General features: G+C 35.3%; 2 protein-coding genes across 3 annotated transcripts in view; both read left to right on the top strand.

The window, feature by feature from the left end:
• Nucleotides 1-7628, top strand: part of zbtb46 (zinc finger and BTB domain containing 46) — a 100579-nt gene extending 92951 nt beyond the window's left edge. The window contains exons 4-5 of the mRNA XM_065286312.2: nucleotides 1306-1481; nucleotides 4406-7628. Coding sequence (XP_065142384.1) covers nucleotides 1306-1481; nucleotides 4406-4831 — 602 coding nt within the window. The 3' untranslated portion in view covers nucleotides 4832-7628. The remainder of the gene's footprint in view (nucleotides 1-1305; nucleotides 1482-4405) is intronic.
• A 3645-nt stretch (nucleotides 7629-11273) lies between these two features.
• Nucleotides 11274-18485, top strand: lmod3 (leiomodin 3 (fetal)). 2 transcript variants are annotated; one of them, XM_073812980.1, is made up of 4 exons: nucleotides 11274-11635; nucleotides 13611-13882; nucleotides 15050-16552; nucleotides 18152-18485. In XM_073812980.1, exons 1-4 carry the CDS (start codon nucleotides 11461-11463, stop codon nucleotides 18197-18199), a joined length of 1998 nt encoding a protein of 665 aa, XP_073669081.1. In that variant the 5' UTR covers nucleotides 11274-11460; the 3' UTR covers nucleotides 18200-18485. The 2 variants fall into 2 exon arrangements, with proteins under 2 accessions (XP_073669081.1, XP_065142380.1); XM_065286308.1 differs by having other exon boundaries at nucleotides 11275-11635; nucleotides 15047-16552.
• Nucleotides 18486-20463: the final 1978 nt, after the last annotated feature.

The raw sequence follows: 20463 nt of genomic DNA, 5'->3' as shown, positions 1-20463 counted from the left end.
AATCTAAAAAAAACAAATGGCCAAAAAGATAAAAAAGGAAATAAATTAAAAGGCAATTATAGTTTGTGGAAAGATAATAAAGCTTTCTTATGTTACATTATAGTATCATCATGACCAAATTATTACCCGCAAACTCTCATTACTGTAATCCAAGTCTTAGTTTGACATTTTTGCATGATTTCATGATTTTTGCCATCAGATTCTCAGTTAAAAAGAAATACTGTCAAATATTTACTTAGTAAGTATAAACACATCTACCATGATGTGCAAATATTGGTCTATAATTTACTGTAACAATATATATATAATTTTGACATTATAGTAGAGATTTTTTACATTACTATAATGAGATTTAGGGTTAGATGTGCAAAATTTTCATGAAAATAACATTCACATGCAAAACAGCGTAATGCCTCTAAAACAAGTTTCATTTTCTTTTAAAGTCACAATGAAATTGAAATTAAAAACTGATATTTAAAAAAAAAAATTGCTTTATTATTTTAAAATTCTATTTAAAACTTTATATATTTAAATATTTTTAAATAAGTTTTTAAATTCATTTTCAATTCAAAAACTTCCTTACCTCCTTGAAACAATCTCTCTTTACTTCTGATCACGAGGAATGGCGGAAAGGTGGGTCCTGGAAAACAATCGCAGCGATTGGCAAATAGGCTTTATGCCCAGCTGCACTACATCCTGAACTTCAGCCAGCTCCTTGTTTCCTGTCTGCCATTATTGGACAAACTGATTAATCAAGGTGTGTCTGATTATTGTTGTGGTGACTACTGAGGTCAGGCACACCTGGATTAATCAGTTTGTCCAATAATGGAAGACAGGAAACAAGGAGCTGGCTGAAGTTCAGGAAGTAGTGCAGCTGGGCATAAAGCCTATTGCAACATGACCCAACTTCAAATGATCCAATCAATTCTCAATGGACAAATTCAAGTCCCGACCTACCTTTTTCTCTCCGTTTTACTGAGATATATGTCACGACGGGGAAAATAATACAATCACTACTTCCGTTTCATTGTGTCTTGCATTTTTGACCCGGACGCATTCCTGAACCGGTTCCCTTTTCCTGAAATAACTATAGCCCAGACTTTTCCCATTAAAATAATTTTGCCATTTATTTCCCATTAAAATAATTTTGGTTAACATGAATGGCCTCCATGGCAGCAGTGCTGTCTGTTCATTAAATGGATTTCATTCAATAGAAAGAGTTAAAGTAAGAAGGCTTGCAGAAGTTTCACCTGTGTGTGTTTTTTCTGCTTCTGATTAGAGTTATTTCTCATTGTCTGTTCACAGTTAATGACTTCACGGTGATCAGGAAGAAGTTTAAGTGCCCATACTGCAGTTTTTCCGCCATGCACCAGTGCATCTTGAAGAGGCACATGCGCTCGCATACGGGTGAGAGGCCGTATCCCTGTGAGATCTGCGGGAAGAAGTTCACCCGGAGGGAACACATGAAGCGCCATACTCTGGTGAGTTCAGTAGAGGAGACAGAGCCAATGGGGGGCGCCAGTGTGCGGTAAAACCGAATAAACTGGGTCTTATGGAATTCTATGGAACATTTGGGCTAAACTAAAGGAAAAATTGCAGATAAATAAAGGTTTTCAGACATAAATAAAGAATTGTAAAATATAGATAAAATAGAGCAAATAAAGATAGAATTGTTTCAAAATTAATTACTGTATAATAAGGACAAGAACTTTGATCCTATAGTTTACAGCAATGATTTTGATTTGAAGTGCACTCTAAAACTAAAGGCTGGGTTGTTTTTAAAGGGGACCTATTGTCAGAATTCACTTTTATAATGTGTTAGAAAATCAATATGTGTCTCCAGATCATTATAAAGATGAGGATTAAAACAGCGCATGAAGCAGAGAGAGAATGATTGATAGATCTGCAGCACGACTTCATGAAACTCCGCCCTCCTCTGGAAAGCCACACTGTAAAAAAAATGTTACTTGCAGCTGGTTGCCGGTAACTTACAGTAGATTTAAATTTATGTTATTTATTGGCAACATTTTGTTCAAAGTTAAATAAACACTTTCAAGTCTTTGTCTTTACAGAGTAAAACTAAAATAACAGCATCAAGCAAAGCATTTTTGGGAAAAGAGAAAAAAACGAAAAAGGTTGATGATGATTTCTGGTTCCCAGAATGCTCTGCATGACTTAAGTTAATATTAAGTTAATATTTAAAATTTATTTAACTTTGAACAAACTCTTGCTAGTAAATAACATACATTTAAATCTACGGTAAGTTACTGGCAACAGTAATTTCTACGGATTTTTTTTTACAGTGTAGCCCATTTGCATTTAAAGGGACACCCACAAAAACATTATATAATAAATTATCGATGCGGTATGTTGAGCTAAAACTTCACATGCAAACTCTAGGAACACTGAATACTTATATTATTATATCAAAATAGGGGACCTTTAAAGGGCACATATTATACAAAATCCACTTTTACAAGGTGTTGGCAGATTCAAATTTTTCTGTAATATTCTGCAAGTTATAACCACCCTACAATTGAAAATGCTTTCAACATGCTTTTTTGATTCTTTTAGCAATGTGATGTCACACTGCTTAAGCCCCGCCCACAGCCGCTGACTAACAGTCTTGTATTATCATAGTTTCTTCCTTCAGTGAATTGGACATTGTCTGCAATTTGTTCTGTTTTTTTTTTTTTGCGAAATCAGATCTATTTTAACCAAATCATCTCTTTTGGTAAGGAAGCAAAGAGCAATAGCTCCTGAGCATTTAAAGCTACACACACAAAACGGTGTTTTTTTGCTCACACCCAAATAGTGGCATTTTGGACATGTTATAATAAATGATCTGTTGGGTATTTTGGGCTGAGACTTATATTACATGTTGTAAAAATGGCCATAATATGTGCCCTTTATATACAGAACACACTATTAGGTTAAAAGTTATATATTGCAGGGATGTTGTTACCAAACTATGGGTTGAAACAACCCAGCATTGGGTCATTTTAAACCTGTTTTAGACGACTTATTTATTTGTTCTGAGTTTCAGTCAAAGAAATAAAAAAGGATCAAAGTTATTAAGCTTATTTTACAACAGTCGGTAATGTTTGCAATTTTATTTTATATATATTTTACAATTCTGTATTGTATTCATAAAACTGTACTTTTTTTTTGCAACTGCAATAATAGTTAATTAATATGTAATAAAATACATGTGACACTACATTCCATCGTATCTTGTATACGGTTAGTGATAATGAATCCTGTATGTGTCATGATAAATGAAATAATATTTAAACTTTAATAATATTTAACCTCTGAAAAATACAAATTCCTTGCAGATTGAATAAAATATAATTGGCTGGCTAAATGAACGAAACAAATCTACTAAACATTTGATAAAAATATAACTCACAGAATATTACAGATTCTGAAGCCTACAGTAGAATTCAAATGTGTGTGCATTCAAGGTTAGAGAGCAAATGTGCTGTTTGTAAAGATGTTTGTGTGGGATACTCACCTATTAAATATACGATTGTGCCTTATCCCATAAACCCCTCTTATCTCAGCTTTTCCCTGCCCTTATTATTGCCAGCGCTCTTTAACACCTCCTCTCTTTTCTCCTTAAAGCCTGTATTTACTGTCTCTTCTCATGGGAGGCACATACAAACATGCTTTGGCACAAGCAGTTGGTGCTGTGTGGCTAAGAGATGTGCCACAGAAATTAGCTCTGGTTTCGAGCATATCAAAGGGTCTGTAATAGTGTGACATGATAACAGACAGCGAGCGGCTCTTCTGCTTAGCGCTGAAACATTTAACACCTAACGTTGCATTATTCACGATTCACACCACGGACGGATCGCAAACTATATGCTGGCTTGGGTATAATGTGGAGAAAATTCAAAGGTCTACACAAGAGACGGCGCTTGGCTGCAATGTTTTCCCCAGTGAAGCGAGTGCAGATTGCAGATACACAGTTTACTGTTATTTGAAATGGTTCGAGACATTTTGAGTACACGCATTTAACACTTACAAATCAAATAACTTGGCATTGCCATAATATTTTTATATTAGTGCCTTTGAGTAAATTACTATGCTGTTTGCCAGGGCTTTTCAAACTTTTGTAAGCCAAACCTCCTTGCTCTAACATATTTACTTGACGTACCCCTTGAGATTTTAAGTAAATATTTCAAGAATTTATTAGCATATTTGCTTGGTTTATTTTAATAAAAATTAATTAATTTTTCATCCATTTAAAAGTCTTTATCAGTAGTATTATTTTTGTTTCTAATAAAAATGGAAAAATGAACAGCAATTTATTCAGCAAAATAAGGTGTAACATTTAATCTTTCATAAAATTACATTTTTACAAAAGTAATATAAAGTTTTGTCTTTTCATTCGTTTTAGGTGCACAGCAAGGACAAGAAGTATGTGTGTAAAGTGTGCAGTCGTGTCTTCATGTCTGCCGCCAGCGTGGGCATCAAGCACGGTTCTCGCCGCCACGGCGTCTGCGCAGACTGCTCGGGAAGGGGCATGGCTGCCCTGTTGGACCAAAACGGGGAGGACGGTTCCCCGGAAGAAGAGCTCTTGTATCCCGGTGACCACCGTTTCCCTGACGACACCGCCGATGGTGACGGGGAGGATGAGATGATGGGAGAGGCGGAGCTGATGGGAGATGGCGACGGGGATGAGGAGAATGGGAAATGGAGGGCAGGCTCAGGGATGTCTCAGCGAGACGACAGAGCAATAGACGATGGGAAAGAGGAGAGCGACTCGGCTCTGGAGGGAGACGCCAGGGCAGTAAGTGAGAAAGACTATAGTTGGATCTCTTAGTCTTAGAGCCTAGACCAAGATCAACCACCTGTTCCTGCAAGGAGATACGCTTAAGGTGGGCCAATCGGATTTCCTTGAGTCGGAGATCCTTGAGATGCCCGCAAGGCTGCCAGAGGAGAGACGGTGGAGAGTCTTTTCGCCAGGACTCTGTGTGCTTCTGACCCAGGCTTTGGTTTGTCGTCTCCTTTCTTCCTACGTGAGGACCAAACGGGTTTCTGTGTATGTGTTTGCTATTTCCTCAGACAAAAGAGATTGAAGATCGTCCAAAATCTGTACCGATGCATCGATGGGTCGAAAGTGTACGAAAGTGTGCTCTTGCCATACGGTCAGTCACCACCAGAGGGCGCTGGCTTATCAGTTAATGAGAAGGTCACATCGGAAGACTGGCATCGTTCTTTTTGGCACATTGTTGAAACTGCAACAGACTTGCACTTTAAAAAATAAACATTGACTATTCGATTCCCTGTTTCTGTGGTTTACATTTTTATTCCGATTTATAAATATATATAAATATATATATATATATATATGGTGACCGCACCTACCTTTAAGGATATACAGTATGTCCTTATGACTGTTATGTATGGACATTTGTGCTAAGTTTGCTAATTATAATGTATGCCTTGTAATGTTTTATTTCGTTGCAATTTTCTTTTCCTTAAACATTTCTATCAGTGAGGGAAAATCATGTATATAGATAAATCTAAGTGAAACGTTTCATTTATGTCTTTTGGGGAAAGATGTGCAAACACTATGCAGAAACAAAACATTTCTAGTTCTCAACAATCTTTATTCTCTCTATTATGGGAGAGAAAACGTCTTCAACAGATGTACAAAGAGGGAGACTGGATGAGAGAGAAAATAGACTTACGGGAATATTACTTTTTGTCCCGCTGTAATATTTCCTCATTATTTGCATTCCATAGTGGACACTGTCAGGGATAGGTTCGGTTTTATACAGAGGCTTTTCAGTGTGCCGTGTTTCTTAAAAAAAAAACAAATGTATGCAAATCTGTGTTTGCAAACCCTATTTGGTAGGTTCGGTGTGGGGCGCAGGGTAAGGGGCTGTCGAACTCAAACTCTCTCTCCTCTGGACCCTCTCTCTCGTTTTACAAATTTTGCATTTCTGTGCAACTTTGCCATCATATTTTATAGAGTCTGCCTCGAGAATATTAAAACAGACAGGGAGATATCATGCCTTCTCTCAACATTTCTGGAAAATATATGCATCGGTTTTTTGAATCGGAGTGAACCACAGCTTTGATCTTTCTTTCTTCTTTGTGTTTAGTCCATTATGATACAAAGACCAGGTCTGATGTGTGCTGTAAAGTGAAATTGCTGTTCACTTTTTGGGATTAAATGGTTATTTATTTTGTTTGTTTGTTTGTGCGTGCATGCGAGAGAGAAAGAGAGATTGCTTGTCTCTTAACATTTTGTTATTCATGTACCAACAGAGAATGTGTGTGCGTGTGTGTGTGCATGTGTGCCGAGATTATGAATGTCTTTTGACACCATATTGTTTTAACAATCTGTGCCAGAATATTTGACAATGGGAATAAAATGCTTTATTATGCTTTACTTACTATTATTAACAAATTTAATTATTATGGTTATTGTTGATGTTGTAATTATTATTGTTACTGTTATCACTATTAATGTTATTATTATTATTATTATTAAGTGCTGGATGCTAAGCTTTATTATCTGTTTGATTTGACTATTTTCTTTCTTGAAAAACGAAGTGTAAACTTTTCCAATCTTGCCTTTCTATGGACAGCAAGCCATGTGGCTTTGAGAAGTAATTCTATTGTGCCAGTTCCATGCTTTTCTGAGTGATATTTGAAACATTTCTGTTGTCTTTTTCCGTTTCATTTACGAAGGATAAACTTTCTCTGAAAGCTTAATTTACTTAAGCGTTGACAGAAAGGTCTACAACACGCGCTTCTATATTACTAACGTACACTAAGTAATGAATATTATACCAAAAAAAATAATAATCTGGTATACGTTGTATACATTTAGTGATTTTGTTTCGATTTGGTGTGCAGGTGCAAAGCTTTGATCAAACAGTGATTTGCTTGGTTGATTTTTTTGTTTTTACCCTGTACTTTGAAGCACAGATTATGTTACGTTATGAAGAGCCACTTTTTTCAAGAAGTATCGCAGCTTTAATTCTGTTGCCCTTGGAAACATGTTCAAGTTTTAATGGATGTGCTCTACTGTATGCCATTACTCTTGATCATTTACAAGGCCAGCCACTGTCGTGTGGATTTTTGGGAAATGGATGCTTGGCAGTTTGTGCAAGCTTTAAGACCTCACATGTCTTTGGGCCAAGTGCCAGGCAAAACTGATATCGAATCCCTCCAAACCATCGGACATTTAGCTTTTTCTCTTTGTTTAATTTATTGTGTTCTTTACCTTTAATTGAAATAAAATCTGTTGAAATTAAAAACAAGAAAATGGGTTACATTATTTGAGTCTATCATGAGAAAGTAAATGTGGATTTGATTTAGTACTGTATGTCATCTGGTTAAATCCAGAAATGTGCCTTTACTTGCCTTACATGTGTATGTGTCCATTCTGTGTTTGTGGGTTTTTGTGCAACTTGCTATTGTATGTAAGAACGTCAGATTCTGCACAACACTTGAATATGTGATCGTTTTGTTTCTTGCTATGCATTTCACTTTTACAGATGCTGTCAATGGAGGACGCATTGAACATTTTGCCTAAAGAAATAATGTTCAGCTCAGCTGGCTTTACCTAAAACTTCCTGTACATCCAAGCAATATCTATATTTTCATATTATTGAAAGACATAATTATATACATTATCAAAACATATAATTACTAATGTTGAAAAAAACTATTTTTTTTTTCAAAATAAAAATATTATTTAAAATCTTCTCAACATCTACACTTTAATATGTATTATTATTTATTCGTGTAATTTGCCTTTTATTGGTTGGTTGGATAGATAAAATCAATATGCTCTTGACCTTGTCAGACCAAAGACCCCTTAATGGATAGAAAGGAGGCGCAGGAACCCCCAGTACATGAATCAAATTAAAATTAAATATATTTATATACATACTTTGTTATGTTAGTTTGTTACAAAGATATTGAAATAATAATTTTGGTATACAGTGTGACATACTATTAACATACAACATACATTTAATTTTACTGATTAGATTTTTAACTGAGAAATTAGGAATGTTATGCTTTTCATTTTAATCAAGTTTTCATTTTCATTATTATTGAATTCATATAGGCTTTTTGAAGGACCCCCTGTAATACCACAACGAACCCCTGAGGGGCCCCAGACCTCCTGTTGAAAACCCATGCTCTTGAAAGTAAAAGATCACCTATTTTATTGCTAAAAAACAACGTTATTTTGTGTATTTGGTATAATACAATGTGTTTGCGTGGTTTATGAGATCAGCAATATGTTTACAGCAATAAAGGTTTGTTCTATAACTGATTAAATACTTGATACTGTTATTTTACATTTAGCAAGTAGTTCAAAACAAATTCAAACACTACAATCTAATTGTACGTCATGGCCTGGTTTCACAGACAAGGTTCAGTTTAAATCAGAACTATGCCTTATTTAAATGAGGATATTTAAGTCACTTTTATAACACAACCTTAGAGAAAAATATGACTGTGTGCATCTTGAGACAAAACAATGACACTGGTATATTTTAAGATATGTCAGGGCAAGTTATTTTCAGCTCAAGACAGCTCAAACATTCATTTTAGTCTGGGACTCTAAAGCCTTGTCTGTGAAACCAGGCATTAAACTTCTACTGTAGTGGATAAAAAATAAAGTTACCAATTTAAATTTATGAAAAGATTGTTTTCAGGATGTCTGTAATTTCTTCAGCTGTGACATTCGCAGTACACTCTCAGAAATAAAAGTACATGAAGATACACAAGTTGTTACTGGGGCAGTACCTTTATACACTTTTGTACCTAAAATGTGCATATTGGTACCTCAGAGGTACATCTCTATACCAAAATGGTACCTATTAGGACCTTTTTAAAAGGTACCATCCCAGTGATAACATTTGTACCTTTATTTCTGAGAGTGTATAACACATGTGAGTGCCTTTATGCATTTATATTAGTTACTACACAACAATAATATTAGGTTATACTCACAAAAGTGTAATCTGTCTACACTGACATTTAAATCTTTTAAATCCTCGTTGGTATATTGATGTCTGGGTGCTACAACATGATCCTCAGTAGCTATACTCTTAAAGAAATGGTAAAAATTGTGTCATTGGAGTACTCTTCAAAAAGGCCATAATTTGTACCAGTTAGGTACAAATTTGTATACTGTACAAATGCTACCAATGTATACCTTAATAATAACATATTGCACTCTTTAGGTGTAGTGTTTGAAAGGTTTTGGTACCTTTTCTCTGAGAGTGTACAGAAGATGAACTACTTTTCCTCAGCATCAAGGACTAAGATTTATTCAACAAAAAGGTTTTTTAATAAAAGTGTCTTGGGTTTAATTGTGTTGAAGGTCTTAAGATTTTGTTGTCTATATCTTGCTCTATTAAACAATTTAAAAGCTGATATATTAAAAAAGAAAAAAATCCACACTGCAAAATATGACTTTTTTGTCTTGTTTTCAGTACAAATATCAAAAAATTCTTAAATCATGATGTTTTTTCTTGATGAGCAAAATGACATAAAAAATAAGTCTAGTTTTTAGACAAGATGTATCATATTTAAGTGAATTTGTGGATAAAACCAGCAAAAAATATGCCAATGGGGTAAGCTAAATTTTCTTGATTTTTTTCTTGAATTAAAAGTTCAAGATTTGTTTGCTTACCCCATTGGCAGATTTTTTTTTTTGCTTGTTTACACTGCAAAAAATTATTTTCAAGAAAAAAAATTATTAGTATTTTTGTCTTGTTTTCAGTAAAAATATCTTTTTTTGATGACCAAAATGACCCAAGAAGATAAGTCTACATTTTAGACCAAAAATATAAAATGTAAGTGATTTTTTGCATAAAACAAGCAAAAAAAAATAAATATGCCAATGGGGTAAGCAAATTAATTTTTCTTGAATTTTTCTTGAATTTAGTGTTTAAGAAAAATGTTCAAAAAATTTTGCTTACCCCATTGACAGATTTTTTTTGCTGGTTTTATCTACAAATTCACTTAAATATGATACATCTTGTCTAAAAACTAGACTTATTTTCTATTTCTTATTTTCTTAATTTAAGAATTTTTAGATATTTTACTGAAAACAAGACAAAAATACTAAGATTTTTTTTTCTTGAAAATCATTTTTTGCAGTGTAGTCCACAAATTCACTTAAATTTGATATATTTTTTGTCTTAAAACTAGACTTATTTTCTTAGGTTATTTTGCTCATCAAGAAATGCATCTTTGATATTTGATATTTGTGCTTAAAACAAGACAAAAATACTAACTAAGAAAGTCATTTTTTGCAGTGCATTAAAAATTAACTCAAGTGTTTCTCCACCATGGGGCCGGGGGCCACAACAGATTTCCTCCAAGGGGTCTCAAGATGACTCAGAATTATTTAAAATAAGACAAAACAACCATTAAAATAAACCAAGGCAACTAAAAACCAACACATAACTTGTTTGTTTTGTTTTTTTGGAAGAAATTGTGAATGGGTGGCTTCAAATATTGTTTTGGGCAATAGGGGGGCCTTGAAGTAAAAAGGGTTGATAACCACGGCAGTATAACATACACTCTCAGAAAAATGTACATGAAGGTACAAAACTTATCTCCGTGGCAGTAGCTTATCAAAACATACACTTTTATACCTAATAAAAGGTCTCTAAGGTCGGCCCTGATACATTAGAGGTACCTCAAAGGTACATATTTGTACATATTAGGACCTTTTTAAAACGTACTGTCCATTTGACAAAAATTTAAAAAAGTAAGTAATTTATTCATTCAGCGAAAAACGACTTATTAGTTTGGATTTTGAAAAAGAAACACGTATGTACAAACACAAAAGAAAACAAAAACAAAGTGTGTGTGTAAAAATTGCAACACACTTTGACCAGACAGCACTGTCTGATGTTTATGGAGTCTTTCCACACTACATCACCCTGCTTTTCTTGACCGCCCAGTTTTCCCCTGTTGTGTACATCAGAGAGATATTATTTCTGTCTCCATAGATCTGTGAAGGATTACAGGTTGTTTCCAAATCACACCACATTCCCACTGTTGACGCCCTCCAGGACAGAATATGTCCACTTTAAAAACAATGAAGCAATGAGTTTCTTTTCATAGTCATCGTGTAATTCAATGTTTGCTGGTGAAGAAACTGGACGTCTATTTGAATGACATGTCCACCTGTTTCTCTCTCTCTTTCTCTCTCTCACTCACTTAAGTGAACAGTCATGTTAAAATGCAGGGGGAGGTCCAGCTGGCACAAGCTGCTGAAAAAAGACCACGTCCATATCCCCAAGCTTGTTCCATAAATACTTTCTGTTTAATGGAAGTTATTTTAGATGGTACATGTGGTGTAAGGCCTTGAGTCCCGTCTTGAGCTGAGTAAAGCTCTCTGCGCTCTGTTCTTTTGGAAAACAGTGTCCTTAGTTCTGTTGGGAACGTTCGGGAACGAACATGTCTGTGTGCAACGGTCGGGAGTCAAACGCAGACGAAATCGATGAGGATGAGATTCTGGCGGGCCTGTCGGCTGAGGAGCTCAAAGAGCTTCAGGATGAGATGGACGAAATCGCTCCAGATGAGAGAGTGCCAGTAGGACTAAGACAGAAAGACACTTCTCTTCAGAAGAAAGGTATTTTCTTCTCTAGCTTTTGTATATTAAACTGTTAAATTCTATACGAAAAGGGAAATTTGAGACTTAAATATGTCGCAGTAGACATTGTCTGTTTATTAAAATGATGGAAATGTATTTAGCATTTCTAAACTTCTAAAAAAATAAAGGTTATTCAAAGAGATGCCATAACAGGACCATTTTGGTTCCCCAAAGAATAATTTAGTCAGAATATTTTTCCACTACAAGAAATCTTTAGTGAAACAGTGAATACAGCCCAAAAACATGGCATTTGGCACCAACAAGGCATTTGGCACATGGCATATGTGTTTGGAGTGACCTGTGTGTTGCTTGTCATGTCAAAATATGTGTTTGTTGCGTCATATGCATCATGTGTCTTGACAAAATACGTGTCTGCTGTACATGCTTCAAAAGGGTTTATGATAAAAGACAAGCTGAAGTTCACAAAATACTCACAAGACAGTAACTTAACTCTAAACTCGGATACACATAAGATATAAAGTGAGTATCTGGCAAACGCGAGTGTCTCTTTTATCATAAACCCTTTAGACGCATCTGGAGCAGACACGTATTTTGCCGCGCGGAAAAATTATTTTGACATGACCAGCCACACACATGATGGGCTTAGGGATGGGACGATTACCGGTTTCACGATTAACCGCGATAAAATGTCCTGATGATTAGTATTATCGTTTAAAATTTAATTATCATTACAATCGTGTTTGATTACCGTGATTTTGAAAACTTGCGGTAAATCCTGTCCAGCCAGAATCAGTTTGACGCAGGCGCGCACATGCAACATAGAAGGCATTTAAGGGATAATGTATTGTACTCATTCACAGTAAGCTTATTAGACAGATTTATTTTTTAACCCCAGAAATAATTTCAGGGACATGAAATATTACATATTAAAATAAAACTTAAAATTATTATTTTAATTAGTTATTTTTTAACTTTTCCATCTTTTTTTTAACGAAACCATGATAATATTGATAACCGTGATAACTTTGGTCACTATAATCATGATATGAAATTTTAATACCGTCCCATACCTAGATGGGCTAAATACATGGCAGGGGCATAGCACAAGGTCCCAGGCCCTGTGCATAGGCAGTCCTGATGGGCCCCCCATTTTTCCATTTTAGTATTTATCCAAACAAGCTTATTATTGCTCATTTTAAATATTATAGCATATTCATTTAAAATTAAACATGTTTCAAATTAGGCTATTATAATGTTTTTTTGTATGCAAACAGCATTGTTACTATACAGTTTATTTATTTAGCCTTTCACCTCAAATTGCATGTAGTCTATAACCAAATTGGCAAGGGGTGGGACCGTAAGACTTAAGTTTTTTATACAGTTATTCAGCCAATACACTAACTTTACATTTCATCTGACATTCATTATGAAATTTAATTAGGAAATTAAAATATTCAGGTAAAATAAAATATATTCCAGACTTTTCAAGGGCCCCCTCTCCTCTTGGGGCCCTGGTAATCAATACTGGTTTTACCCCCAGTCCGACGCCCCTGCTCCATGGCACCAAAAACGTGTTTTTTTATAGAATTGTGTAGCATCCAACGCTATCTCATAGCGGTTTGTATGTATTTACGAGGTGGCTAATTTGTATTAATTCATATGACCACATTCGTACATTTAACCCCTTTGACGTTGGGGTTAGGGGTAGGGTTTCCTTATTGTTTTTATGATAATCACATGTTTCTGTACGAATCATTCGTCGTACAAATTCATATGAATTAGCCACCTCATAAAATACGTACAGATTTTTGTAAGATCAGCCTGGTAGCATCTGCATTTTCAAGCAAAAATTAAACAAAATTATGTCTATAATCGTTGTATTCGTTTATTTATTTTTTTATATTTTGTAATAAGCGGAATAATGAAAAAACCGAATGACGCAAGTGGCTAATCAGAATAAAGCTGTGCAGTAAATATACACATTTCATTGCAGATTCGAGTGATCCGGAGTCAGAAGAAGAGATCGATGAGGATGAGATTTTGGCAGGCCTGTCGGCTGAGGAGCTCAAAGAGCTCCAGAAAGAGATGGAGGAGATCGCTCCAGACGAGAGAGTCCCGGTCGGAATGAGACAGAAGGACCAGACTGAAAAACCTCCTACTGGATCATTTGATCACAGATCATTGGTGGAATATCTGTACTGGGAGAAAAAATCTAAACGTATGCTGGAGGAGGAGAGAGCTCCTGTAACTATATTACCCAGCAAGGTATTGTTTTTATGAATACAGGTTTACTATATTTTATGCCATACCGATTGAATAAAGTCACACATCACATTATGATCTTCAACTTCATGCGTAATTAAATTTATGTAAAAAAAGGTTTTTTTATTTTTTAGCAAAATTTTAAATGTTCCTGTTTGTATGTTTTCACACTTGTTAAATGGGAACCTTTAATGTAAAGACATGTATGCTTTAATATTTTATGTTTGCCTTCTACTACTGATAATTACTTTAAAAAACAACAACAACAACATGTAATACTCATTTTAACCTATGGAGGCCGCCATTATGTTCTGTGTGGTGCATTTTGGTTTGATGACGTGTAATGTTTGTTGCGAAATATTACTTTAGTAAATACTAGGTCATCTACTACAGTTTTTCATATGAAAATGCTTTACTCATTACTTCCACCTTCTTACCTCTCAAATCAAAAATGTATTTGATCATCTTTCATTTGTATTGTTCATCATTTATCTTACCCTACGTTTCATATCGAAAGGGCTGAAGAGGAGACGTTGATGTTATTGTATTTTTAATACAAGATTGTATTGTGTTACCGTAAGACTTACCGTGTTTACCCTACTGTAGCGTTAATAGAACAGGTTTTGATTGCAACCTATTGATGTATTGTGATGTAAACAAAAGTGAAAAGTTGTATTGTTTTTAATTTCACATTCATATAGTCAATCCCAGTGTTTATCTATTAAGCCATACAAGGGTTTATAGTTGGGGTACATAAAAAAGCGTTTAGCAGATATGTGCTTAATGTGAAAGTGGCCTATCACATGACTAGCACAAATATTTGCATTTCACCTGAAACACAATTTTTAAAACGTAATATTTGAAAACGTGGATTAAAACTATTTTAGATATTAATAATATCGCAGTCCTTTAAAGTCATGCGATATTTTATCTGATCATCTGACAAAATCGACTATTTATAACTACTGCAATAAGGAGGCCAATAATGTTTCAACAACAAATGCCATCAAACAGCAACCAGACCATCATGCAGCGATTTCAAATAGGACGTGCTATTTTTAGGCTCTGAGCAAGTTCCTGGAGAGATTAAGTGTTTCTGAATTTGTAGCCTATCTTTAAAAGTTGTCTACCTCAGATTTCAACTTTCTGTCAATTTGTCATTACCAGAAGAAAGAAGAAGAAGAACTTGCTGCAAAAGAAGATCAAGTTAAAGAGGTGGAATATGTCCATGAGAAGACTGCCAAAGAGGTTAATGGAGAACAGAGAGATGTTGTTGAAGAAGTGATAGTTAAGGTCGAGGAAGGGGACGAAGAAAGTGAAGTGCCTGTCAAGGTGAAATTGGAGGTGAACGGTCCCAAAGTGACGTCAGAAGATGTTGTAGCACCACCTAAAGAGACGGAAGATACGGAAGTTGAAAAAAAGCCTGACAGTTCATCATGTAATGAGACTGAACCTAAAGCAAATGAGAAGACAGCAGATTCAGTCCAGTCTGAGCCTGCGCCTGTGCCTTCATCATATGAAAACTGGGTTCCCGAGAAAGAGGAACGGATCATATCTAAGCTAAAAATCCCCAAACTTGCACTAGGTGGAAATAGTCTTGCTAAGAAAACTGCGAGACCTTCTGGGAACGAAACCAATTTGGAGACAACTTTGGATAAGATCCGTAAAAACAACCCTTCCATCACAGATGTCAACCTTAACAACATTGAAAACATTCCCAAAGAAATGCTCCATGATTACGTCAACGCGCTCAAGAAGAATCGGCACGTTAAGAGCTTCAGCATTGCGAACACCGGAGCGGATGAAAACGTGGCATTCGCACTGGCAAACATGCTGAGAGAGAACAAAAGCATCACCACGCTGAACATCGAATCAAATTTCATAACAGGAAAAGGCATCGTTGCGATAATACGCTGCCTCCAATTCAACGAAACGCTTACTGAACTTCGCTTCCACAACCAAAGGCACATGCTCGGTCACCACGCAGAGATGGAAGTGTCTCGTCTGCTCAAGGCCAACAATACTCTCCTGAAAATGGGTTACCACTTTGAGCTCCCGGGACCTCGGATGGTAGTCACCAATCTTCTCACAAGAAACTTGGACCGTCAGAGGCAGCAAAGAATGGAGGAGCAGAAGCTCCAGCAGACGAAAGAACAAAGAAAGGTCATAGAGATGTACGAGAACTCTCTGAACTTACCTCCTGGTATGCTGGAAATGTTAGGTGGTTATATCCCAATGGCCCTACTGCAAAGTTCTCAAGAAGCTCAGAAAGTTCCTCAAGATTCTCCAGAACCTTCCCCACAACCGAGTCCCCCTCAGCAGATTCGGAATATGAAGCATCCTTCGCCTCAACAGCGTGCACCCAGCTCGAACTCTGGTAATCTCTTACAGGAAGTACAGCTAAGAAAGATTCCAAAACGAAGAAATCCACTTCTGGATCTGAACCATAAGGATGAGAGAAGAGAGGGAAGAGCCAATGTTCAGCTGAGAAGCGTTTCTAAAAAGAATCGCGCTGCGTGTGAAAAATCTGTGGATGAGACACCCAACCTTAAAGATATGATAAGGACTCTTAAGCCAGTCCCGCGAAGGCGAGAACCACCAAAAGTGGAACTGACGCCTCGAGATCAGCTCCTCACTGAGATTCGGCAGAGCAACGTGGCCTATCTAAAAGCGGTACGTAAGGTCTATCTAACATACAATCAATTACTGTAGCTGCTGTGTGCAAGTCTCACTATCAGAACAAAGGGTCAAAAAATGGTCCCAAGCTAACAGTACCCTTTAAAGGGGACATATCATGAAAATCTGATTTTTCCATGTTGATATTTTAGATGTTAATAATATTGATATTTTATCTGATCATCTGACAAAATCGACTATTTATAACTACTGCAATAAGGAAATCAGACTTTTCCATGTTGAAGTGCTATAATTGGGTTTTCCAATGCTTGTATCTACCTAGAAAATGTGAAAAAGATCAACCCAGTAACTGGGTTTTGGTATACCATTCTCTGCAAGCATGTGGAAAAAATAGGTCATTGTAATTTGGCTCCCCTTGTGATGTCAGAAGGGGATCTTATTATAAAAGTACCACCCCTCAATCTGCACTATCCAACCACAGCACTGCCATTTAGTGCAGAGAGAGAGAGAGAGAGAAAATAATTGACAGCGCAATTGAGTTTCAATTTGAACAAACCACCATTATGGCAATCAGTGTTTGCTTTAATAAATTATCTCTGTGGTATTTTGAGCTAAAACTTCACATATGTACACTATGCACTCTTTGGTGCCAGTATGTACCTCGGGGTTGTAATATAAACCTCAAAGGTGTACTTTTTGAAAGGTTACCCCCCCAGTGACAGCTAGTGACCTTTTATTGACCTTTTTTTCAGACAGTGTACAATATATGAAGAGTTTTGTTGCAAAACGAGATAACTCCGTTTTTTAAATTTTTCAGAATTTTTTTTTGGTTGTGCATTCCCATTAATATCAATTCAACTCCAGTTGTTTTTTTTTTTAAACTTTCATAACTTAAAAAATAACTTAAAATACAGCTAGCAAGTAGCACCATAAACCAAAATAATAACATGATAACATAATAATAAACATGTTTTGACAAAAATGTTAAAAACTGAGTTATCTTGTTTTGCAACGTAACTCTTCATATATCGTGTTAAGTGTTTTAATATATTGTATTTTTCTATGCCAATATCATGCATATTTATAAATGGAAAATTCACACTATTCCCTGACATGAATTATCAAGTTCAACTTGCTTTAGGGGTATGCTGAATAAATCTTATAAGTTTGAATAAAACACACTCTTAAAATGTAAAATGTGTGAATATACCATACATTTGTTAATAGGTTTATATTCAGAATTAAAGCTGAAAACTAGTTAACAGGAAATGTCAAATACTTTATATCATCAGTCCTTAAATTTTCTTCAATCTTGAGTCCAAATACAATATTGAAATAATGAAATATTGTGATACTGTAGTGAGGTGGTTCCATTTTAAAAATATAGGTGCTATATGGTTAAGTGATGCCATAGAAAAAATATTTTTGGTTTCCCAAAAAGCATTTAGTGAAAGAAAACCATTTCTTTCTTACGTTTTTATAGTCTGAAGAACCTTTATTTACTACAAAGAACAGAAAGGTTCTTCAGATGTTAATGGTTCTTTATGGAATTACACAGCCTGAACCTATTATTTTTAAGAGTGTACCCCACAGACACATCACTGTGACATCATAAATTCTGTTTTACATCCACAGGTACCTCTTCCAAAAATCCTGGAATCAAGTGAAACGAGTCTCTTCTAACTTCAGACAGACCACACAAGGGACAAAAGAGCGCTTAATGTAGCCAAACAATTCCATGATGCTCCTAAACTTATGGAGAAAGTAAAGTGTATGTACAGTATATGAATATTTCAGCCAAGGCTATGGGAATGGAGAGTGAAGTGGTCATGTTTACTGTTGAAAAAGAATGAAGTAAATCACTGCTTTAGATGATGTGAATGTTGAAACTGCCGGGTGCATGCAGTAAATGTATTTTGTGTCTGAGTTTAAGTGTTTATAGTGATAATAAACCTCACATGAAAACTAACCTCTTATCTTTTTCATATTTTTTCTATGTTGGCTGTAATGATGATATTTTTGTTAGTCCTGCGGTAATCTGCTCTTCAAAGATTCTGAATGGGGTAAACAAATAATGGTCGTTGAATTATCTTACATGCTTGTTGAAAACAGGAATATCAAAGTTATGACAATGCTGCCCTCTGCTGGACAACAGCATAAATGCACTATAATAGGTTTCCAGGCCTATCCACGTGATGTTATAGATGAAAAGAGTTATCAGTTTGACAGCAATGAACCATATTTCAATAATTCATTCTCATTGATTCTTTTGAGCAAATGACCTAGACAATCTATAGATTAAGAGACCTATTATTTAGAGGACACCTATTATGCAAAATCAACTTTTCCAAGGTGTTTGGACATAATGTGTGTTGGCAGTGTGTGAACACAACCACCCTACAATAAAAAACATCCACCATCTCCTTTTTTAATCCTGATTAAACTAAAGCAGCCTCATTAGACATGCTGTTTTTATTCTCTTATGAATGTGAGGTCACATTGATAAAGCCCCGCCCACTTACAGTCCTGCATTTCCACCCTCAGCGAGTACCCTGTCCACTAGATAGATACTATTGTCTCAGACTGTATTAATCAGATCTATTTTAACAGAAAGCACTCACTGTCTGTTTCAAAGGAAGTGAGGAGCCCATTTGCATTTAAGGTACAGACAAACAAACGGAGCGTTTTTGCTCCCACCCAAATAGGATCATTTTGGACATGCAATAAAAAAATGATCTGTGGGGTATTTTGAGCTGAAACTTTACAGACACATTCTGCACCTGAAACATTACATCTTGTTAAAATGGGCATAATAAAGGTATACTTTAACCTATAGAATAGAAATTGAAAATGTTCATGTAGCTCAATGGTAGACCATTCCATTAGTAGCATAAAAGATTGTGGGTTCAATTCCAGGAATAAATTCAGGTAAACTTACAAATTGTTATTAAAAAGGGACTGTTTGATTTTTCAGTGTGTGGATGAAAGAGAAAAGCTTGGTAAAGGCCTTAGAATTGGATAAAGCTTAGCTTATATAAAACTTAACTACATTTACTAATTTTAACATATGTGAACCTGGACCACAAAACCATTCTGAATGTATGTTTGTACAATATTTGGCCAAGATACAACTATTTGAAAATCTGGAATCTGAGGGTGCAGTAAAACAAAATATTTTTAGAAATTGGCCATTTAAGTTGTCCAAATAAAGCCCTTAGCAACACATATAAAAGTAATGATAAATTCATTTTCAATGTATTTACAGTAGGAAATTAACAAAAGATCTTAATGGAAAATGATCTTTACTTAATAATGATCTTTACATTTTTGACTATTGCTACAAATATACACGTGCCTGGGTTCACATACCTGTATTACTAAATAAACAATCCTATATTAATTTATTTACATTTTACAGAGTTTGAAATTAGCTTTTTTGTGACAGATGTAAACCTTCAGAGGTAAAATTTTCTAGCTGCTTTAATACACGACGCATCCCTAAAACAAGATGAACATTCACTTTGGTTTAATCATTTGTAAATATAATCTTATATATGTTATTTTTTTCTTAATATAAAGTGCACCTGTTAAAATGACTCGGAGTACCTGGATGAGGCTGTGTTATCACAAGTGGTGGTCATCTCTTATATCTATTCCGCTGTGTAATAAGAGTTTAGAAATACAGTCAAAAAAATAAAAAAAGTGCTATTGCCTTTTTTGGGGGGGGGGGGGGTAAAATAAGACCAAGTAAATATACTATTACACTAATAGAGAACATTATATACAGCCATATACAGGTCTGTTTATATACTGTAGGGTGATATCAGCTAAAATGGGTCATCAAGTAAAATTCTTTCCTCATAAAGAAATTAAAAAGGTTTTAATCTGTTATCACAAGGGTACTTGATCTGCTTAAAGTAAATTGATTTGTGTGTGTTTGCTAAGGT

This window comes from Paramisgurnus dabryanus, chromosome 21 (genome assembly GCF_030506205.2).
Source record: "Paramisgurnus dabryanus chromosome 21, PD_genome_1.1, whole genome shotgun sequence".
Taxonomy (NCBI): domain Eukaryota; kingdom Metazoa; phylum Chordata; class Actinopteri; order Cypriniformes; family Cobitidae; genus Paramisgurnus; species Paramisgurnus dabryanus.
This window is presented reverse-complemented; position numbering and strand designations above follow the sequence as displayed.